General features: G+C 57.2%; 3 protein-coding genes across 6 annotated transcripts in view; all 3 read right to left on the bottom strand.

Annotated features, from left to right (window-relative positions):
- TMEM14C (transmembrane protein 14C) overlaps positions 1-23164 on the bottom strand; it is a 1060545-nt gene that overhangs the window by 35160 nt on the left and 1002221 nt on the right. The gene's annotated exons all lie outside the window — the stretch shown is intronic.
- Positions 1-23164, bottom strand: part of LOC125996031 (N-acetyllactosaminide beta-1,6-N-acetylglucosaminyl-transferase-like) — a 37523-nt gene that overhangs the window by 8198 nt on the left and 6161 nt on the right. The window contains exon 1 of one of the 2 annotated variants that reach the window (XM_049764992.1): positions 4738-5656. The exons of the other annotated variant lie outside the window; for it this stretch is intronic. Within the exon in view, the coding sequence (XP_049620949.1) occupies positions 4738-5656 (919 nt within the window). Of the gene's footprint in view, positions 1-4737; positions 5657-23164 lie in introns of those variants that run through there. 2 annotated transcript variants of the gene reach the window in all.
- Positions 12760-17483, bottom strand: LOC125996248 (N-acetyllactosaminide beta-1,6-N-acetylglucosaminyl-transferase-like). The gene is made up of 3 exons (XM_049765198.1): positions 16435-17483; positions 13089-13184; positions 12760-12878 (listed from the first exon to the last, which is right to left on the bottom strand). Exons 1-3 carry the CDS (start codon positions 17351-17353, stop codon positions 12760-12762), a joined length of 1134 nt encoding a protein of 377 aa, XP_049621155.1. The 5' UTR covers positions 17354-17483.

Consider the following 23164-nt stretch of genomic DNA (forward strand, 5'->3'; position numbering starts at 1 on the left):
CTGGGGCCCCGCACTCCTGAGGCTGGTGGATAGAGCTCGGCACAGCTTGTGTTTAGGAGGCCGAGGAGATGCTCACGTCTGGAGAGGACCCAGGGCCTGACAAAAGGGGGTGACCAAAGGAATCCGCCTCGCCTACCCGTCCCACGTCTGATTGGACTTGGAGCATGTAACACCATTCCTAAGGCGGCTCTTCCGAGTTCACCTCCTTCTGGAACCTTCCACTAAAAGCCGACCTGGCCATGGGGGGGGGGGGGGGGCCTGGCTGTGGATGTGACTCGATAGTGTCGGACCTATAGGGACAGCCGCAGGGCTGGAGCACAGCTATGGGGTGCTGGAAACCGACCACGCAGCGCCCACTGGTCAGGCTCTGAAGCCGGGAGCCACATCCTGAGGGCGATGCGCAGGAACTGTGGGCAAAGAAGCCACAGTCTGATTCGTGACCCATGTGCCTGACCAGAGCAGGGCCACGACTGTGGGCGGGGCTCCAGGCTACTGGGGACACACAGTCCCTCCTCCAGGGTGCCGTGCGACCGAGAGGAAGAAGGACCCACAAAGCTCATCCGATCACCACTTTCCCAGCAAGACGCCCATAGCACCTGCTCGGTGTCCTGTGAGGGCCTGAGCTTGGAGGCACAGCTCTGTGGGGGGTGGGGGGAGAAAAAAGGAGGAGAGTGTGACTGGGCACAGGTGCAGGATCTGAGATGGGGCCCAAGAGCCTGGAAGAACCCAGCCGAGAGGACGCTTGGACTTAGCAGATCCCAGGGCTGAACCTGTCACCGGCCCACTGTTCCTGCTGGTGCGTCCTAACACCTCATCTCCCTCCCTCCTGGTGGGGTCAGCGCAGCCCAAGGGTGGCTCTGTCCCTCTGAGAAAGTGGTTGCCTGGAAAGGGAAGGATGCGGTGGCAGGCACTGTGCAGGAAGTACCCTGTTTCTCGGAGTTTTTTTCCAGCTCCTTTTCTAAGAATTGTATATGTTCTAATCTAGGTGGTCATCTTAAGCCATGAGTGATAGCACAGAGGGAGGGCTTTTTCCTTGAATGAAACCGACCTGGGTTCGATCCCTGACACGCCATAGGGTCCCCCGAGCCTGCCAGGAGCAATTTTCTGACCGAAGAGCCAGGCATACACCCTGAGTGCTGCCACCGGGTGTGGCCAAAAAACAAAAACAGAAACAGAACAAAATAAAAAAGAAAGAAACTAAAACAGAGACTGCAGAGATAGAGCAGAGGTTAAGCCCCGGTTCCCTCCCTGGAACCACGGTGGGTCCCCAGAATATGGTCACAGGGAACAGGACACAGAGCTGGAGTGAGTCCTGAGTGCTTCTGGGTTCGGGCCAAACACCAAAAAAAAAAAAGGAAGGGAAATAGTTTGCTGGTGCCTTTTGCTGTTTCTTGTGGAGACTGTAATAGCAGTCTTTGAAAGCACTCCTTTGGCTTTTGTTTTGGGGTGACATTCAGTCTCAGGGGGCTTCTCCAGACTCCGAGGCTGCTCTGGAGGTGCTGGGGCTCCTCTGTGCTAAGAAAGTCTTTGGTTAGCCCTTTCTTTGAGGACTGCTGGAGAGGAACGGCAGTTTGCTGTTTTTGCTGTTTCTCTGGATTTTGGGGGGATTTTAAGCCACACAGGCAGTGGGCAGGGGCCAGTCCTGGCCCAGTTTTAGGGGCTGAGCAGTTCCGAGGTCTAGCCCTTTGAGACCTCGGGCTGGGCTTGGGGTCTGACCTGGCTGTGGGGACGCTGGAACCCACCAGCAGCCCCCCGAGCCCACAGGAGCCATGTGGTGTGGTGTCATTTCTCCCAAGATCCATGACATGGGCTGTTGTCTGGCTTTTTTGTCCCTCTGGAAGCCCTGTGAGGGGCGACTGTGGGCCCAGGGGCGATCCTTTCTGGCTGCTAATCCGGGGCGGTCTGGAACAGATGTTTACGCCTGAATACAGCCTTTGTGGTGCAAGGACATACACGGAAGGTCCCTCCACACCCTGCCAAGGGGAGTCCAGGCCCCCACGTACCTGCCCTCGACACAGCCCTGCCCACCTCACGGGGACTCGCAGCCTGGAGCTGAGAGCAGGGTGGCCCCTTGGCTAGAGGCCCGGGAAGGGCCCATATCACAGCCCCGATCCCCTGAACTCTGACCATCTAAGAAGAAGGGGCAGCCACCAGACACGTCCTGGCCACCTCCTCCAATCCTTCCCTTGCCCAATGAGAAACAACCATTCTGCCTCTTCTCTGCCCTGTGGGCCCATTTTGTGTGTGTGGGGGGGGAGGGGAACTGTCCTCTAGGCCAGGTCACAGTGGCCCAGCCTCTGAGATGGATTATCAGGGAGAACATCACGAAATGCGCTGGGACATGGGGGTCAAGCCTACATGGGGGTGTCCTGGTGCGGGCAGTAGGCGAACCCATGGTGGCGGGAGAGGACGAGTGAGCAGAGGGCCCAGGCAGGTGTGGGTGCAGGGCCACCCTTGGAGTTCAGGGATGCACAGTGCAGGAGAACAGCCCCTGCTGTCCCTCTACCACCCCCATGCCCAAGCACAGACCCCATAGCTCTCAGGACCAGAGAAGAGGTGCGTCCCCACCCACGAGTGGGATCAGTCCAAAGAACAATGTGTCCAGCTATGGTTGGCTTCTTTTTTTTGTTTTGTTTTTGTTTTTGTTTTTTTGTTTTTGGGCCACACCCGGTGACGCTCAGGGGTTACTCCTGGCTATACGCTCAGAAGTCGCTCCTGGCTTGGGGGACCATATGGGACACCGGGGGATCGAACCGCGGTCCGTCCAAGGCTAGCACAGGCAAGGCAGGCACCTTACCTCTAGCGCCACCGCCCGGCCCCTATGGTTGGCTTCTTATGGAGCACAAAGATGGACTGAAACTGGTCAAAACGACAGGAAAAGGCCCACAGATGGGCCACGAGAAGCCATGACAGCAGAGGGCCACTGCCTCTCAGGACACCGGGGAGCTTGATCCTCCCTCTCACCCGGCTGCTGAGAGCACTTTAGTGCGGACCCACTTAAACTGCCCCGGAAACGTGGTTTGAGGAAGCAAAGGCACGATTCCAAACCCTCTTGGGACACTGTGGACTGACGTTCTGAAGAAAAAGCTGAGAAATAATACATGGACAGTGATGAGGGGATCTTTGAGTGGGAGAGCACAGCTGGGGGAGAGAGCAATGGGAGAATGGAAATTCTCTGCAAGGCCCCTCAGATCCACGTGTCTTATAGGGGAGCGTAAGGGGCCTCGGCTTGACAAGACGAGAAGAAACAAACCCTGAGCTGTCACTCCCACCCCGTCCATTCGTGTGCACCTGAAAGCCCCTCGGAACTGTCACTTCCTGCCCTCAGTCTTTCATCTTGCTGGAGGGTTTGCAGGTGACAGCCTGGACCAAGCCACAGCACAGGGTTAAGGCATCCGTCTTGCCGGTGGCGAACCCTGTTTGATCCCCAAACCTGGGAACAGCCCCCCCACCCACCCCCCGTTCCCAAAAAGAGAAAGAAGAAACGAGTCTTTCTTGTCTGGGGATGACAGAAAGGCCTCTTTGCCCCCAGCCTCACTGGCCCATGGGCCAGGACTCCACTCTCACTCCACCCCACCCCACCCAAGGCCAAGGGGAGCAGCAGAACCCAGAATCAGGGCTAGGTGGGGTTGGTCCCAGTGCCGCAGCCTGTGACACCACAGCCATCTCTGAAGATAAATACACTTTGCCCCCCTTCACACCCTCAGTCTCACACGCAGCAGCCTAGCTCTATCTACTGAACGGGACCCCCACAAAAGGCCCCCACAAGAGGTTGCATACCTTCATGCTCTCACACCCTGACACTTGGCACACACACAGTTGCCAGCCTCCACATTTGCGCCTGAGTGTGAGGACCTGGTGGTGGCCTGGACAGATCTGACAGGAGCAAGAGTGGTGGTCCAAGGGGCCCCCACCCTCTCCAGACCACTTCATCAACAGGGAAGGCTTCATCCCGAATAAAACCAAGAGGTGGCCAGCCTCAAATCTGGGTCCTCATCTCTGCCTTGAGAATAAAAGGAGAGGTCTGGATCTGCCCTGCGAGAGCCACGGTTCCCCTCCTACCCCCCTCGCTGGCACTGAAATCCCCACAGCACATGTTGGGGACCATGTGGCTTGACCCCAGGTTTCTCCGTTCAGCCTTAGAACAGAAACATTCGGGTCGGAGCCAACACTGGGGAAAGTCCCTGGAAAGTGCAACTTGAAAATCACCCTTAAACTCAGTGCCTGCCCAAGGGAGAGATGCCTGGCTCCAGAGGGATGCTGGTGGCCACTGCGCAGAGCACAGACCACAGACCAGCGGGTGCGGGAACCCTTGGGACCACCTGGCACTGCTCAGCGCATGGTCCTGACAGGCTCTGAAGTCTCATCAAGAAGGAACAGACTTGGGCCCGGAGAGATAGCACAGCGGCGTTTGCCTTGCAAGCAGCCGATCCGGGACCAAAGGTGGTTGGTTCGAATCCTGGTGTCCCACATGGTCCCCTGTGCCTGCCAGGAGCTATTTCTGAGCAGACAGCCAGGAGTAACCCCTGAGCACCCCGGGTGTGGCCCAAAAAAAACCAAAGGGGAAAAAAAAAAAAGAAGGAACAGACTTGGTTTGGCCCCGAGCACCGGCAACCGACACGTGGCTTGACCCTGAGCATGGTGGTCTCATCCTCAGGAGTTCCCCCGTTCCTGGACCCAGGGAATGTTGGCCAGCGGGGTCACTGCCTCTGGCTTGAGCCAGGGAGATTCACCTACCAGGGATTCTGTTGAGTGTCACCCAAAAGTGCTCGTCGGGGCTGTAGGTGTCCTTGGACCAGAGCAGCAGGTCGAGGGCCCACTGGTCGTGGAGCACAAAGTTGACAAAGGGCCGGGTGAGGGCCACATAGGCAGTGCCAAAGTAGATGGTCATGTGATGCGGCGGCGGAGATTTCAGAGTGTTGGACCTTCTCATCCAAGAGCCGGATTTGCTTCTCTGCTCCCAGAACACGAACTTGGTTCGGTCCACGGCATGGGCAGGTGGCAGCACCCCGGGGGTGATGTTCTGGCCCCGGTAGCCCTTCAGGTGGCGCACGATCTCCAGGTTGGTCTTCAGCGGGAAGTCCTGACCGCAGGTGTTGAGCACGTACTTCCAGGCCACCCTTGAGGCCGCCAGGTCCTGCAGGCAGTGCAGGTCGGCCTGCAGCCGTGAGATGCCCCCGTACACCACGGACTCGGTGCGGGAGGCCAGGAAGGCGTTGGGGAAGCAGCTCAGCAGCCTGCCCACGGCCGCCTGGAAGTCGCGGGGTGCCTTCTGGTCCACGTGCACGCAATAGACGTTCTGGGGCATGTAGATGGCCCTGAAGAGGCGCTCGAAGGTGCCGAACTCCTTGTGGACCACCATGACATAGGCCAGGGGGAAGGCGGCCTCCTCGGCAGACAGTGGCGCCGTGATGTAGTGCCCTCCTGCCAGGTAGTCCTTACAGGAACCACTTCCCAGGGGTGGCGGCAGCCCGGGCTGGCGCCAGGAGAAGATGGGTGCCTGGCCGGCCAGCGCCCTTCCGCAGACGTCCCTCTCGCTGGACTCATCTGGTCTCATGTAACTCTTCTGCAGGGTCAGAGAGTTGTTGTAGAAGGCCACAAAGATAACCAAGCTGAGTAGAAGAAAGGCCAGGAAACAGTACCTCCCAGTGCTCATGCTTGGTCGCTTAAAAGCAGGGGAGCTGGGACCCCAGGGGTGCATGTGCTGTAGTGAGGCTGACGGTCTGGCCGTCTGATGGCCTGGCAGTCTGACCGTCTGGCCGGCGTTAACATATCCACTTCCTCAAGGGGCCGAGCCCATCAGTGCCCGGAGCGTGAGGGAGCCGGCTCCATCCTCGGCAGGCAGCCGAGAGGCAGGCGCAGGCGGTGTTGCTCCAGGCTGCAGCTTCCCAGCCCCTGCCACCCGGCTGGTCCACCGCTGAATGCCTGGGAGAGGCTTCGGGAGGTGGCCCGGCCCCCAGCTCGACTATTTGCATACGACTCGCAAGTGGTGGATCTGCGGCTTACGTCGGAGTGTTGGGGTGATGGGCTGGGCGCTCCCTGCCCCCAGGGCGTCCTAGCTTGGGTGAGCCAGTCTGGGCTTCTTCCTCCAGGGCCCCACTCGCAGGTTGCCTGCCAGCCACCTGCCCAGCGGCCTCTGCTCTCCGAACGCGCTTCCTAAAGTCAGGAACACCTACCTCCAAGGGGAGAAGGTTTGGGAGGAGGCAGGGGCCTGGGTTGGAGCCAGCCCCTTCATGGGGGGCTAGGATGATTCCTTATCTACATCCCACAGGGGAGGAGGCATTTCCATGAAGGGGGTGAAAGGAAGTGAGTGCCCCAGGCTTCCAGGCCAGAAAGGTGACAGTCACTCTGCCTGTCCCTGAGAACTAGGGCTTGTTCCCCCTGCACACAGGGCCTCAGGCACCTGACTGGCCCAGGTCTAGGGACACAGCTGGGCAGGAGCAGCCTGCGGCTGTGCAGAGTCTGACACCAAGGCAGGAGAGCCCCTAAAAGGGCTGGAGCACAGGCTGGTGTGCAGGAGGTTCTTGTCATCAAGGCCCAGATCACTGAGACAGGAGCAGTCACAGAACACTGACAGGCATGGTGAGCACTGAGCCAGGAGCAGTCATGGGGCACTGGCATTTGTGGCTGCGAGCCTGAAATATTTTTAGAATGAAAGGCCTGGGGCCAGCACGACGGACGGGACAGCAGGGCGGGCAGTTGCATTGTATGTACCTATCCTCAGCACCCATCCTCTGTACCCTATAAGGGGTCCCCTGAGCCTGCCAGGAATGATCCCTGGAGCAGAGCCAGGAGGAAGCCTGAGCATTGCTGGGTGTGGACCGAGAGAAAGAAAACATCAGCAGCAACAACAGCAACAGAGATGAGGGCCGCAGCAGGGTGCAGCTCCTCCCTGCCCTTCTCTGCAGTGGGCTTCAGGCTCATCTTGCCCCAGCAACAGCAGGGGATGCCAGAGAGCAGTGCCTGTGACAGGGGCTCTCAAAGAACTTGATGCTGAGGGCAGGTCCCCCAAAATACTAAACCCTGGGGGTGGGGGGGTAACACTGGTGCCTGAGGCAGTGGGGCCCAAAGTAAGGGTCTTTTCCAGAAAAAAAAAGCCACTGGCACCCCTGAAAATCTCCCCAAGAGGCATGTGGGGGGTTGAAGCAGGGCCTTGGGGCTACCAGCTAACCAGCTATGAGCAACCAGGACCAAGCCTAAAGCAGCTCAGTTGGGTGCTCTCCCTGGTGCCGGAGGGCATTCCCTACTGGCCAACACTGGGCAGCTGAGGCTGGCCTCACTGTGACCCCTGATCCAGGGCACAAAACTTCAGGGCACACAGCAGGACTGGGGGCTCCCATCTGCTCAGTTCTGCAGTAGCCCTTTCTTCCCTTTCCCCTGCAGGCTTGGGTTCCACACGGCCACACTCCTAAGGCCCACTACTCGGGTGATGTCATGGCAAGTCCCACACCTGGACACACACAGGACGTCTGCGAGAGCCCAGTGGGCAGGTGGGGAGGAAGGGAGGCCTGCAGGGAGGGCAGTGGGAGGCAGGGAGGCAGGAAGAAGGAAGATAGGCAGGGAGGGAGAAGGGAGACAGGCAGGGAAGAGAGAGACCAACAGGGAGGAGGGAAAGCAGCAGGCAAGGAGGAAGGAGGAAGGAGACCGGAGGGAGGAGGGAGGCAGTGGCCCTTGGCCCTAGGCCCATGTTCCATAGATACTGAGTGCGGGGAAACACGCTTCCTAGGTCAGTCTGGGGAGGTTGGCCAGGATGGGGAGGACACGAGCTGGGCATGTGCTTGGCCTGGCTAGGCCTTGAGGTCACTCGGTGTCATCCCCAGTGAGACCAGTAAGGTGCGCAGTGACAGAAAGCAGAACACGGGGGCCGGAGAGATAGCATGGAGGGAAGACGTTTGCCTTGCACGCAGAAGGACGGTGGTTTGAATCCCGGCATCCCATAGGGTCCCCCGAGCCTGCCAGGAGCGATTTCTGAGCGTAGAGCCAGGAGTAACCTCTGAGCACTAGTCCCAAGCACTGTCAGGGGACGCTGGGGCAGGGGAGATGGGAGGGGCCACATCTACAGGTCCCTGCAGAAGCCCAGGTCAGAGGAGGGCAGGCGCCCCCAAAGGGTGCCGGGTCTCAGGGTCCCCCTGCACTAGTGTCCTTCATGGTAACCGACGCTCCCTCCCTCCCAAGTCACGAACCTGTCCGTCTTCCTCTGATCTACTTAGCAATGTAACGGGGCCCACTCTTCCTGGCAGGCCCAACCAGGATGTGGTTGTGTGCTCGGTAGAAACTGGAACTCAGCTCCTCGGGGCCCCTCGGGCAATTCACTCAGCCTGGACTGAGACGGGATCCTGTAGCCCCTTGGGCAATGCTGTAGCCACCATCCCCGGGCCTTTCCTTCCTTGCTGGGCACTAAGCTTATCTGCGAAGGCTGAGAGTGCGCCTGAGCCTGTGGGTACTGCCAGGAAGTGGCTTCTCAGTCCTGTCAGTTTACAGATGAGAAAGATAACCGAGGAGAGGGCGCCCACCATGCATATCTGTCCGTGTTTCCGGGCTTCGTACCACAGAAGCCCCGGTGCCTCGCCCCAGCACTACCTGCCAGACACGAACCAGCCGAGACCACAGAAAGGATGAAAAGGAAATGAAAGTGTTTCTCTAGAGCGGGGAAGGCCCTGACCCTGCGGACAGCTTGGGGGTCCTGGTTTCCTCAGGTCCAGAGGAGCCTCCTGGCTGAAGCGAACACTGAAGGCTGAGCACAGATTTGGCAGTCGGAGGCCCGCAGGTCTGCTGAGCAGCTGCCTGCATGTGCCCTTCTGCTTGTGATCAGCCTCCGTACAGGGCAAGTTGCTGGGTGTTGGGATGATTGCAGCAGAGGGAGTTCAGGAAAGCGAGCCCTGGAGCTGTTGCTGTGGCCGGATGCCTCTGGCCCTGTGTTTGGCACCGTTAGTGATACCAACGGTCCAGATTGGGCTAGACCGTGTGTCAGGTAAGTGGGTCCCTACCCCTGGACATTCTTTCAGCTCTGAAAACTCCTACTTCAACACTTTAGATGGACCACAGATGGGTCTACTTTAGATGGGCCACAAGGCCACAGCTAGAATGTTCTTTTTGTTTTGGTTTGGTTTGGGGCCCACACCAGGCTGAGCTCAGTCAGGAGTTACTCCTCGCAGGTTCGGGGGAACCGTATGGAATGCTGAGGATAGAATCTGGGTCAGCTTCCTTCGTTTCTTTTTGGTTTTGATTTGGGGCCATACCCAGTGGCCCTCAGGAGTTACTCCTGGCTCTGCATTCAAGAATCACTCCTGGCAGATTCAGGGGATCCTATGGAAATGCTGGGAATAGAACCCAGATTAGCCACGTGCAAGATAAGCACCCTCCCCGCTGTGCTATTGCTCCGGCCCCTGAAGAGATGTATTGCCAAAGAAGACAGAGAGGCTAGGAAGGTGCTCAGCACCCAAGGCTCATATCTGGGCAAAGCACGGAGAGCCAGGGGAGCTGTGAGACTGCTCAGAGCACTGAGGCCAGAGTCCTAGGATCACTGGTGCACTGGGGAGAAATAAAACCCAAGAACCAAATCTCCACACCCCTAGTCGCTGCGGCCTTCATCACCCGTGAGGACACGGAGGTGCCTTTGCTACCAGACTTGGGAAGTCAGAATCATGCGACACACGACAGAGGGGACCCTGCCCCTTGTGATGGGCGTGAGCTCGGGTCAGACAGAGGAAACCAACTCTGGCTCTTGAGCCTGCAGATCCCAGAGGAAGCCCCAGAGCCGTGGACCGAGCAGGCCGTCATGGGGCCGGGCAGATGCTCAGGAGGGGCTTGTCTGCAGATGTAGATGGATAGCCCAGGCAGGTGGGGACAGGCGGGACGGCAGTGCGAGGCAGCCTAGTCTATCTGAGATGCTTAGTCACTATGGGAAGGAACAGGCGATGATGACAGGGCTGATTCTGGGGAATGTGTAGCACATGCACAGATGTCCGACTGTTCTGTTACATGGCAGCCACAGGTTCTTTCAGTTTCCAGGAAAGGTCTGTGTCTCTCCCCATTTCACGGAAAGTCTGGAAGAGGAAATGTCCTTCCAGTTCTGGGAAAAGTGCTTATAAGAGACGAGCCTGGCCCTGTTGGCAAGGAGGCGTGGGAGGATGGGGGTGGCCCTGACTTGGTTCGGAGAGAAGAGCAGCCCTGGGCTGGGCAGTGGCAGAATCTTGTGCAGAGAGCCCGAGAGGAAGCAGAACTGGCTGGCTGGGAGGTGGCACGGAGAAAGTGAAGCACCCAGGGTTGGATACCTGTCTACATGGCCCAGCACCAAACAGCCCCAGAACATCCACCGGGAACAGCCCCTCTCCCCAGCAATACTGGGCGTGGGCCCCAATTTATTTGTTTTCTTTGGGGCCCTACTCAGACATGCTCAGGGCTCACACCTGACTCTGCTCTCAGGGTTCACTTCTGGTGGGCCCTTCTGGGATGGGTCGGCTTTGGCTTTAGGCAAATCCAGCTGATGCCAAGCAAATGACCTTCCGGCTGTGCTCTGGCCCCAGACAGCTCCACAAATTTGTTGGTTTGGTTTGGTTTTGGGTCCACACCAGGCATTCAATGGTTACTTGTGGTTCTATAATCAGGAATCACTCCTGGTAGGCTCAGGGGACACTGTGAGATACTGCAGATCAAATTGGGGTAGGCCACGGGTAAGGCAAAAGCCCTCCCAGCTGAACCGTTAGCTCTGGCACCCCAACCCCACATTTTTAAAAGAAAGTGGAAAGCAAGGCCAAGAAAGAGGTTCCCTCCTACACTAACTGGTGGATTCTGCTGTTTGTCCCAACAACCAGGGCCAACCCTGCTGTAATGAGCCCTCAAGGGAGCAGGGACAGGGAAGGTACACTGGAGGGCCTGAACCCTGCAGTCTGGCTTGGCTTCTTACTCTTGCCCGCCTCTGACCCTTGTAGGGTTCAGCCCTACCATTGGCTTCAGCCAATGATCTCGGACCAGTGATCACGGACCAGCCCACCATGTGTATACACAGATGCCGGCTCAGAGCTCCTGCCTTACCTCTGCAAGCACAGACACGGAGCACCTCCCTACGGACACGAGAGCCTAGTTCTCTGGCGGCCCCTACAGGTCGCAGCACAGGCACGGGAGTGAATCGGCCCAGCAGGCCCAGATGCCCTACACATCAAATGCGCCATCAACACCCCCTTATCCACTGGAGCTGCTTCCAGCTAGAAAGCAGGGGATAGGCCACGGGCCTGGTCACCAGAAGCCAGGTTGGGCGGGGATTTGACCTGGTGGTTCTAGGCCAAGCACTATGAGGAGGGGACCCAGAGAGCAGACCCCAGAGCCAGCCCCTGTGTGGTAGGACTGGTGCCCTTGGCTGCAGAGATCTGGGCTGTCCCTGGCACAAGAGAACAAGACAGGGCCAGAGGGAGGGTACCGGGTGACTGGGTGGGCCTTCCAGGTGGCCCACTAGGGTTCGAATCCTGACACTGCTTAGGGTCCCTGAGCCCTGCTGGGAGTTATCCCAGAGCACAGAGCCAGGAGCAGCTGCGAGCACTTCTGGTTGTTACTGCCCCTCCACGCATACACCAGGAAAGACAAAATAAAGCAATAACCACATGGTCTCTCCTGGGTAACCCCTTTGCTCTGCCAGGCAGGTGGAAAGCCTGGGCCAGGGTGTGCCCGACAGCAGAGCCCCTGACTTGCCTTTCTGAGGCCTTGGGTCTGATTCCGGCATGGCAAAATCCAAACCCAACCACACTACTGTCCAGGAGTGCCTTGACTTGGCTGTCACAAGCATCCAAGAACCTGTGGATACTGTCTCAGCCCCGAGTGCGCTGGCCATGCTGGGATGAGGGTTCAAGCTTGCCTGTGCTCCCACCTGCTCCTGTCTAAAGCCGGCACAATCCTCTGCCTGTACCACCCGGTGTACAGTGACAGATGAGACGCCATGATGGAGCTGGGGTCTGTGCCCCCTCATTCACTGCTATGGGAGAAAATCGAGGGGCAGAGCCGGATAGTGTCCAGGAGTGGCCTTCCGGGTGCCTGACTGCAGCCAGACTTAGATTTTAGGGCTCAAGAGTTCTAGGTGCCAGGGCCTGCTCTGCAGCAGGAGATCCAGGCTCCCTGGCACCTCATCTGAATGCCTGAGCAATGTGAGCGAACCAGCAGGGGAGGAAGGAAGATGCCTCCCTGTACAGGACAGAGCCTGCACCTGAACAAAAGAGGAGATGTCCCGGCCTCTGCCCAGCTGTGCGGCCCAGGGAAGAGCCCTGAATGGTGTTGTGGCCTGAACAGTCCCCTTTGCCTGTCGCTTCATCTCCCAAAGGGCTCTTGCTATTACAGCAGGAGGGTCAGACAAAAAAAAAAAAAAATCAACATTACTGGGCATGCATTAGGAAACATGGCTGGGGTCAGAGAGATAGCATGGACGTAGGGCATTTGCCTTGCATGCAGAAGGGCGGTGGTTCGAATCCCAGCGTCCCATATGGTTCCCTGAGCCTGCCAGGAGCGATTTCTGAGTGTAGAACCAGGCAAAAACCGTGAGCGCTGCCAGGTGTGACCCAAAAACTAAAAGTAAAATAAAATAAAAGGAAACAGGGCATATGGAGACAGCAAAGCATAGTGTATACATGTGAGAGCCCCTGGTTCCAGTATACATACTCACACACATGCATGGACAAGCATGAAGTCCAATACATACACATATGCTCCCTCCCATCCCAGATCCAGCCTTTTCTAGTCCCTCGGGATTTCATCCCAACCGCAACTGCTCTGGGGCTAATTGGCGTCTCTCTGGGCAACGGTGCCCTCTGGTGCCTTCACAATATCAGTCTCAGGCCAGCTGCGCCCAGGAGTCAGCATGGCCGCTGTCTGCCTCAGGGCCACAGGCCTCCGCCCTGATGACAACAGGATGGGGTAGTGGCAGGTCCATCAGGAAACAGTTCATGAGGCCCCTATCTTCCCCGTGGACCCCCAACAGTAAAACCAGCCCCAGGTGTGGGCATGTGTGTGTGTTTGAATGTGTGTGAAACTGTATGTTTGTATACATGTAAACATGTGTATCATGTTTGATTGTGCAATTGTGTATGGGCCCACACCCCCCTCACCTCCCGAGTAGAGGCTGCAGGAGAGGAGAGAGGATGCAGTTGCCACCAGACTGCTGGACTTCCCTGGTTCCACAATGCTGTCAAGGCACCTGAGGCCTGGACAGACGGGGGACAGTGAATCCTCCCAAGAGCCGGCCTAGCAGGAGAGGGCCCAAATCTGGGGTTCACACCTCCTGGCATCTCCTGATGTATGTTGTGACTCAACCTTCATGTTCAGTCCCTTCAGGTGTTGCAAACTCCCCCCCCCCCATTCCAACACTCATACAAATAAGAGTCAGAGAAGCAAATAAAGCCAACCAAAACCAAAAATAATTGGACCAGACTGATAGTACAGCACAGGGGTGAGGGGATGGGCAGCTTTGCCTTGCATGCAGCTGACTCAGGTTCGGTCCCAAGCATTTCATAGTGTTCCCTGAGCCTGCCAGGAGTGGCTCCTGAGCACAGAGCCAGGAGTAACCCAAATTCTGCCAGGTATAACTCAAAAACCAAAAATCAAAAAATCAAAAATCAGGGGCTGGAGAGATAGCATGGAGGTAAGGCATTTGTCTTGCATGCAGAAGGTCGGTGGCTCGAATCCTGGCATCCCATATGGTCCCCCAAGCCTGCTAGGAGCAATTTCTGAGCATGGAGCCAGGAGGAACCCCTGAGCACTGCTGGGTATGACCTAAACCACCCCCCCCAAATCAAATTAAAAAACAGGGTCCGGAGAGATAGCATGGAGGTAAGGCATTTGCCTTGCATTCAGAAGGATGGTGGTTCGAATCCCAGCATCCCATGTAGTCTCCCATGCCTGCCAGGAGTGATTTCTGAACACAGAGCCAGGAGTATCCCCTGAGCGCCACCGGGTGTGTCCCCACTAAAATAAAAAAAACAACAAACGAAGCTGAATCGCAAACACTCTTGTCAAAGCTGAGAGGAGGAAAGGTGGGCCTGGGTCCCGACCACCTCAGATAGCCTGTGAGGGGACAGTGGGAACCCACACACACAGGCAGGCAAGTAGCACAACAAGGTGGGAGCCCTGGCCCACGGCTTTCTCCCAGCGCTCCCAGAACCACTGAGTACAGACCCCAAACGGGAAGCACAGGATGGGCAGGTAGAGGAAATAAGGGCTGGCAGCCGAGCAAAACCAGAGCCTTCGTGGAAGTCAAACACCCCAGAGGGGAGAAATGGGACTGGCAGTGCCCCCTTATTCCCTGAAACCCCAACAGGCTGCAAGTTCCTCAGGCAGGCGGGAAATTCTAACAGGAACAGCTTTGTTAAGACCGTGGCAAGGACCACTGAGCTCGAAACAGCCCAAGACAGGGCACGGGGCAGGGTGGGGTGGGGCTCAGCATGTGGGAGGCTCCTCGGGAGCTGGACCCGATGCTGCCCCCTATGCTGAGGTTAGAGGACACTCCGCTGCCAGCTCGGGCCTCAGTGCTCTGGACACCCACAGCACCACGAAGGGAGGCCCCAAAACTCTGAGCTTGGGGATGGCCAGGATCCTCACCCAAAAGGACCCTGAGATGCTGCTGCAGCTTAGGGTGTGGTCAGGGTGTGTGTGAGGCTGCCGGCTCCAACTCTGGTGCTCACTAAGCCAGGGTCATGTTCACCATTTTTTTTATTTGTTTGTTTTTGGGTTGCACCAGCACCGTTCAGGGGTTACTCCTAGCTCTACGCTCAAAAATTGCTCCTGGCAGGCTCGGGGGACCATGTGGGATGCTGGGATTCGAACCACCATCCTTCTGCATGCGAGGCAAACGCCCTACCTTTATGCTCTTTCTCTGGCCCCGTGTTCACCATTTGTGAGGTGAGTCTGCGAGCACTGGCTTGAGGCTTTGATGGGAAGGGGACTGGGGATCGGAGGAGACAGAGCAAACTGTTCCAGAGTGTCTTGGGGAAAGAGCTGCCATGGGTGTGGCTGGACCCGGGGCTGCCACCTATGCTGAGGCGAGAGGAAACCCTGCTGCCTCTATGGTCCCGGTACTACGTTTCCCAAAGAGAAACGAGTTCTTGACTGGGAGTTCATGGTGCAGTGGGCACAGATGGGAGGTTACCAGAGGCAACGTCATGTCCACAGTGTGGCACTCTGTGATGGCATAGCTAGGAGGTGGCTCTGCCTACCCCGAGGGGCCTGTTCTCACTGTGGAACCCAAGGCTTTGTGACACGAAGTGAAAAGGGCTGGGCATGGCCGGGCAGAGCCTGGCTGTAGCATAGTGTCCTGAGGTGGAGGAGCAGGAAGACAGCTCCAGGCCTGTGGCCCTTAATCTCCCTCAGCTCTCGGCCTGTGCCCCCTAGCTTGCCACAGGACTGGCATTTCCAGAAAGCACTGGCTCTCGAGGCGTCTGGCAACTTGGCGGCCCCCCAACAGCGGAACAATGATGGCTTTTCTGGGCGGTGTTAATGCTGTCGGCTGCATCGGGATCCATTTGTACTTTCCACCGAGTCCAGTGGGACCGTTTCCTTCCCGAAAAACCCTTGCCATGTTCTTTCTAGCCTTTTAAAGTCATGGGCAGTTCCATTAGCAAAGGAAGGGACTGGGGTAAGAGCAAGAATTCCTCCTCCTCTCTCCTCAGGTCTGAAATAAGATTCATCTTTAGGGGCTGGAGAGATAGCATGGAGGTAGGGTGTTTGCCTTGCATGCAGAAGGACGGTGGTTCGGATCCCAGCAACCCATATGGTTCTCCGAGCCTGCCAGGAGCAATTACTGAGCGTAGAACCAGGAGTAACCCCTGAGCGCTGCAGGATGTGACCCAAAAAAACAAAAACAAAAATTAGAAGAAAGAAAAAGAAAGAGAAAGAAAGAAAGAAAGAATGAAAGAAAGAAAGAAAGAAAGAAAGAAAGAAAGAAGGAAAGAAAGAAAGAAAGAAAGAAAGAAAGAAAGAAAGAAAGAAAGAAAGAAAGAAAGAAAGAAAGAAAAAAAGAAAGAAAGAGAAAAAATACCACTGTGTGTTCGACACAGTGGTACAGGGGTTCCAGTTCATCTCGACCTCCAAAGTCTGCTGTGTGGGGCTCACTATGTGGGCTCACCCATCCACACACACACCCACACTCTGACTCACCCAATCACTGGCCGTTTACTCACAAGCACCCACCTGTCAAACATTCATCTACTTTCGGCTACACACCTACCAGCGAGCATTAACTAGGAGGCAGAGGGGCCAGGAGGCAGGACACCTACGGGAATAAAACTCCAGCGTAGACTGACAACAACTCTGTCTACGCAGCGGTCAGCAGGTAAGGCTCCAGCCTGCCCTGTGCTCAGGGAGGAGTGGGCAGAACTCGAGTGCCGCCGGCTCTTCCCCTCCTGCCCCACAGCCGGGCCCAGGTGGGGTCCCTGCATGCCCACGTCGGCCCTGTCATACCTGGGATCCTGTTGAGCGTCACCCAGAAGTGCTCGTCGGGGCTGAAGGTGTCCTTGGACCAGAGCAGCAGGTCGAGGGCCCGCGGGTCGTGGAGCACGAAGTCCGAGAACTCTCTGGACAGGGCCACGTAGGCCGAGCCGAAGTAGATGGTGAGGTTGTGGGGCGGAGGCAGCTTTCGTGCCGCCGTCCGGATCACGTATGACAGATCCTTGCCTAGGTGCTCCCGGTGCACGAACTTGGTCCGGCTCACGGCATGGGCGGGAGGCAGCACCCCGGGGGTGATGTTCTGGCCCCGGTAGCCCTTCAGGTAGCGCACGATCTCCAGGTTGGTCTTCAGCGGGAAGTCCTGGCCGCAGGTGTTGAGCACGTACTTCCAGGCCACCCCCGAGGCCGCCAGGTCCTGCAGGCAGTGCAGGTCGGCCTGCAGCCGTGAGATGCCCCCGTACACCACAGGCTCGGTGCGGGAGGCCAGGAAGGCATTGGGGAAGCAGCTCAGCAGCCTGCCCACGGCCTCCTGGAAGTCGGGGGCCGCCTTCTGGTCCACATGCACGCAGTAGATATTCTGGGGCATGTAGATGGCCCTGAAGAGCCGCTCAAAGGTGCCAAAGTCCTTATGGACCACCATGGCATAGGCCAGGGGGAAGGCGGCCTCTTCGGCTGACAGTGGTGCCGTGATGTAGTGGCTTCGTGCCAAGTAGCGAGGACAGGATGCCTGGTGGTAGGTGCTCAGACGTCTCTTCCACACGAATGGGAAACTGCCCCCCGCTAAGGACGCGCACACCTGCGCCAGGACGGAGGCCTCAGAGCTGTTGAGCCTCGGCTGGCTGTGATCCCTCCCGAAGCGAAGCGCAAAGAAGGCGATGAAGAGGAGTGCACAGGAGACTGAGCCCACGAAGAGGCCCCGCAGGAGTGTGGGCATGCCGCACAGAGGGAGGAGGAGGCGGCAGGGACCATCCAGCCGGCTGCCCGCCGCCTCACCCTCAGGCCTGAGTTCTGCACCTGGAAGCGGCCGGGCTGTTGATGGCAAAGGCAAACCCCGCCTACCTGTCTCCAGGCCTTTGTGTCCTCGGGGGAGTAGGTTACAGGAGCCTTCCCGCCCCCCCAACACACACACATACATACACACACACACACACACACACACACACACACACACACACACACACACACACACACACGCACGCACGCACGCACTTGCACGCGGTCGCTCCGGATCTGTCCCTGGAGATGGACTTTTTCAAAGGCCCCTCTCTTGTGGCCTGTTTTTGCTTTTCCCTCTTGTTTTTGCAGAGCTGAAGGCGTGTTCTGGATAGGCGTTTCCTGCCGGTTGCCGGTTCACCCGGGCCTGGCTCCTGGCCTCCAGCTGCACCCGGCCCCTCCTGGCCCGCCAGCACAGTCCACGGGAGCCCATGTGCAGATCTCCCGGGGTGCGGCTCTCAGCAGGGAACAGAGACAGAGACAGAGACAGACCCGGGGGAAAGTAGCGCTCTGCTCTGGCCCAGTTCCTGGCCCACCCTGCCCTGGGCTGAAACCAGATCCGCAGCCTGCAGACTGGAGACAGGATAGCCTGCCTGACGCCTGTCACCTGCAGCGCAGGGCAGAGAACAGGCCCGGCCCGGACGCTTGTTCTGGAAGCAGCCTCATGCCCACAGCCAGAGGCACTCAGGCTAGGTAGGGCCCAGGCATGAAGCTGAGAGGGCCAGAGTTCAGGGCATGCTGCTGCACGGAAGCTATCAGCCTGCTGGCCAATGCAGTGGAGTCCATTTGTTTCCAGGTTGTGCAGGAGCAAACCCAGCTCAGTACTTAGGAGCCACTCCTGGCTCAGTGCTTAGTAGTGAGTGTGTGAGTCATCTGGTGGTGCTCCAGAGACCACGCAGGGCTTGGTGGGACCTGGAAGTGCCCCTTGCAGAGTCCAGTCTTTGAGCCAGCTCGCTGGACCACACCAGTGTTTTCTGAAGAGATCCACAGATTTCATTGCAGATGCTGATGAAATTCAATGCACCGGTGCCCTTGGTGGTTATCAGAACTGGACTGGCAGGGCCTTGCCCTATGGCCCAGCCCCGAGACTCAATGTTGCCTCCATCGCCCAGGAGACAGAGACTAGACACACGATCTGTTTGTCTGAACCTCCAGCAGTCAACAGGAATTACCTGACCTTTCTTTTACTCTAGTCTCCTCATTCGTGACATCCAGCACAGATCCTCGCTGAAGAAGACACTTTGAGATTTTCAGGTTAAGTGGAAGAAGGAGCAAAAAAATGAACCCGTTTAAGGATAAAGCTAAATCTTGAGTGCTTTCTACAAACACGGCAAGTCACGGAAAAGCCAAGGCCAGCCTTCACTCCCTGGACATCCTCTTCCCTTCCACGTTCAGGCTCCTGCTAGGCCCTGGAGGCTTGTGGAAACACCATGGCTGGCTGGGCCATCTTCTCCAAGTAGCCAACAACACAGGACCGCATGTGCATGGGGTGGGAACCATGTCCCCCTGACTGTGTGACCCCTGGACAGTCCCACAGGGAGACCGAGCTGGCCTTTCTTCTGCCCTCCAGCTCTCAGGAGGCAGTTCCCAGGCACTGGAATTCAGAGACCAGGCAGTTCCCACAGAGGCAAGCGGGTCCGGGCTTCTCCCTGGGGTGCCCCAGAGCCCCAGCGGCTCTGCCATCCCACCCCCTCGCCTATTTTTTGTCTTACAAGCACAGACCTCACAGCCACTGGCTCCAGCACTGTGGCGGCAAACTGCCCCAGGACCAGGAAAAAAGGCTTTTCTGGGGACACCAAAGGATCCCCTCACTTCATCTATCTCCTGTCTGCCTTGGGCATCACTGAGGGATTTTGCTCATGACAGAGAATCTCGAACATGACTTTGCGCCCACGGGGGGGAGAGGTGCCCCCTCTCTGGGACAGGACCTGGCAATCTCGGTGGTCTCTGGAACTTCCTCCTCCTCCCAGCCCTTGGCATGCCTATGCGCTGCTGGCATGACCGGGCACCAAGCCCTGCTCACTGAGCACTGCCAGCCCGGCTTGGCTGAGGCCGCCAAAGCCATGGTACAGTTGGGATTCTCTCTTGTCAGTTGACTGGGTGAGAATATGAAGCCCCTCTGCACAGGGCCTTGGAGGCCCCCCAGGAGAGTATGAGGAAAGCATAAGGTGCTCATCGGTATGATCACAGGACACATGAACTCACACTCATCACACTCAGTCATCCTGATTGTGAGCACAGCATCTGAATACCATGGGCATCACTACAGCAGGAGCCTGGCTTTGCGCAACAAGCATTGGTACAAGCAGAGCGTCACCAAGAGGATGGTATGCCGTGCATTATATGACCAGCGTCGCTGAGTACAATGAGCATTGGGACAGCTCATGTCTGCAGTCAGAGTGTGTGTTCGAGTGTACGGTACAGTCAGAGAAAGACAGCAGCAACAACAGATAGAACGCAGGTGCCAGCCACACCCGAGGCCCCTGAGGACCGTGAGGTGCCTTCATAACAGTGTTTCCTGGAAACAGCTCCAAGCTCTCCTGCCTCCTTGACAGCTACTCCCCCGCACTCAGACAGAATCCTGGGGGTTTCCTTAAATAAGGAACTAAGCTGAGGGAATGGTTTCAAGGCCACAGGTCACCCAGAGTGAATGGCTTGGAATTATTGCAAAGTCCCCCCTAGTGCTCTGTGTGTGACTTTTTCTCAGGGAGGAAACAGTTTGGCCTACACCCCTGGTTTCAAGTGCCCAGAGACAAATGGGCTCCTCTCTAGGACCGGAGCAGAGCAGTTGGGGTCTTTCCCAACTTTCGCCATCCACCAGCTGGCGACTGGAGGGATTAAACGACACTTAACAGGCGAATTTTGAGTGTCTGGAGAAAACGTGTTTTCTCTGGTTTCACAATTGCTTTCCCGTTAACCACTGGTGTGGCGATTGCCGGAAGGCTCAGGGCCCTGTTATTCCAGGATCTCTCTCTCTCTCTCTCTTTTTTTTTTTTTATTTTTGGGTCACACCCAGCGGTGCTCAGGGGTTAATCCTGGTTGTCTGCTCAGAAATAGCTCCTGGCAGGCACGGGGGACCATATGGGACACCGGGATTTGAACCAACCACCTTTGGTCCTGGATCGGCTGCTTGCAAGGCAAACACCACTGTGCTATCTCTCCGGGCCCTATTCCAGGATCTCTCACTGGTGGTGGGATCTGGGCCCTGCCTGCCACATCATGGGAAGGTCACCCGTTGGTTCTCTGAACGAATGAGCACTGGGCTAGGAGTAGCCCCCAGCACTTTAGGGTGTGGTCCAAAACCCCAAACAAACAAGAACCAAACCATAATCAATACTGGTGGTGACAAGAGACAAGAATCCTCAGATGGGGTGATTTTTGCCAAGTTCACATCACCAAACCAAGAATCCAGATCGCACTCGGGGCTGGGAGCAAGGCCTAGGTTCAAGCTTCGAAGGTCCCACGGACGTACAGAGCCCAGAGCAGACCCTGAGTACCACTGGGTGTGGCCCAAGTATAAAGAACCCCCAAACTAGCAAAAACCATGACTGTAGGGCAATTCCCCCACCGGGTGGGTGGGTGATCTCAACTTGGACCTTGCCCATCATGGCAGCGAGGTGGTCAGTCCGGGTGGGAGAAAATGACCATGATGGAGAACACGGGCTTGGGATGAGAAAAAAGAAAGGGAGCCAGGGAGGTTGGTGGCTCTTCCTCTCTTTCGCCCTGTGCTCCCTCTCGGCCCACACCTTGTTAGGGAGCCAGCGGAGGTACGACTCCATCCCTCTGCAGGGTCCCTCTGCAGGGGCGCAAGCCGAGCAGGGACTCATCACTGCTGGACCCCAATGGGAAGGGGCGAGTCTGTGCTGCCCCTGGCGAGTGTAGGTTGGAGTTGGAGCTGAGGACAACCTGGGGCCAGTCATAGATCAAAGCACAGAGCAGGTGCTGCGGGGGACGCACCCAGCAAGCAGAACATGGGGCGCAGAGAGCAGCGGGGCCTCTGCAGAGCCCACAGGAACTCAGCCAAACAGAGATGGTGTTTGCCAGCACCAGGTAGGTGTGGCTGGGGCTGGGGCGCAGGCCAGCACCTGCAGCTAAGGTTTTGGAGGGCCCAAACCATTGGGCAACTCTAAACCATGCCAGAAAGTTCTTATTTTGTTTTTCTTACTGCTTTAGGAGCCACACCCGGCAGTGCTCAGGGCTTTCTCCTGGCTCTGTGCTCAGAAATCACTCCTGGCAGGCTCGGGGGACCAAGGTCTGTCCAAGGTCGGTAGCATGCAAGGCAAGTGCCGTACCACTGTGCTATTTCTCCGGTCCCAATATCACTCTGGGGCACCAAGGGCAGACCCCATGCCAGTTCTACCACTAGCATATCAAGACTTGCAGAGGCCCGACAGCACTGCCAGCTTCCCCCAGCCCCACTCAGTGCCTTCCACCTGATTCAGGTCCCCGGGGCTCCCTTCCTTGATGCCTTCATGGTTCCACTTTCATTGTTCCCTGGCTAGTCATCCCTTCTCCTTTAAGTGCCACCCCTTTCCCAGAAGGGACCCGAGGGCCTGCAGCTGGGAGCAGAGCCAGGTCTACATGAGCTCTCACCACCCAAAAGGCCCACGGGGGTGGAAGAAAATCAGTGTGGGAAGACTATTTCTGCGTGGCCCGTTCTGGTTGTAGATAAAGGGTGGATTTGTCATTTCTTTTGCCACCTCATGGGAGGGGACAGGGGATGCATGTGCCAACCAGGCAGGTGTTAGCGGAACCCCAGGGAGTGGGAGAGAAACCTCCAAACACAATCTGGTTGGGCCAGTGAATACCAGCACCTCGGCCCCACCACCAAGGCAGAGCTCCAGGTGAAGTGCCCGATCCCAGGCTGCATCTCATGGTGCGACCCACCCAGAGTGTCTGTGTGGAAGTGAATAAGTCCAGGAGGACAGGCCTGTCTGAGGGAGGAGGAGGACTTTGCACCTCGTGGACCACAGCGGCTGCCCACTGTGACAACTCAGCAGGCAGCTGTGAGGTCCCCCCTGGAGCCAGGCAGAGTCCAGGAGCGAGGAACCTGGGGCAAACTTCTCCTCCGGAAAAGATGGGCCAGGATAGGCCGGTGCTCATGATTATGTCCCACACAAGCTGCATGGCTGCTGGGCAGGACACCAAAATGCTCGCTCCCAGGCTGGGCAGACAGGGCAGCCAGGCAGACACCCTGTAATGTATCTTCGCTGTTAACTTTGCTGGGTATTTGTGAATCCAAGAACAGTCCCCAGAATGAGAAATTACTTCCCATCCCCTTGTCCCCTTTCGGGGGAAGACCTTGGTAATATTTATCCGCAGCAAATAATAATCCACACAGACAAGAAGGATAGGGTGTAAAAGATCGGGCAAGGAGAGCCAGAGAATCCTCCTGCAGCCAGCAGCTTTCACAGAAGGACCCTCTCCCCTGTCCCTCAAGCTATTTATTGCCAACTCCACAGCGCCCCACCTGGAAGGGTTAGGTGGGGCAAAAGTCACAGAACAATCCTAAGGAAACACTTTTATAGACAACAATTCCAAGAATCATCTTATGGAAACTTTTTCATATACTACAACACCCAACCAGAGTTCCATCCCTGGCTAAAACCCTGCTCCCCGCCAGGAGTGATCCTGAAGCATAGAGCCAGGAGGCAGCCCTGAGCACCCCTGGATGTGGCCCTAGCCCCCAAATACCTCCAAAGCTAACTTTCTGGAGGGGAAACGTCAGCAACACCTCAGCAGCCACCCTGCC

This window comes from Suncus etruscus, chromosome 18 (genome assembly GCF_024139225.1).
Source record: "Suncus etruscus isolate mSunEtr1 chromosome 18, mSunEtr1.pri.cur, whole genome shotgun sequence".
NCBI classification, from domain to species: domain Eukaryota; kingdom Metazoa; phylum Chordata; class Mammalia; order Eulipotyphla; family Soricidae; genus Suncus; species Suncus etruscus.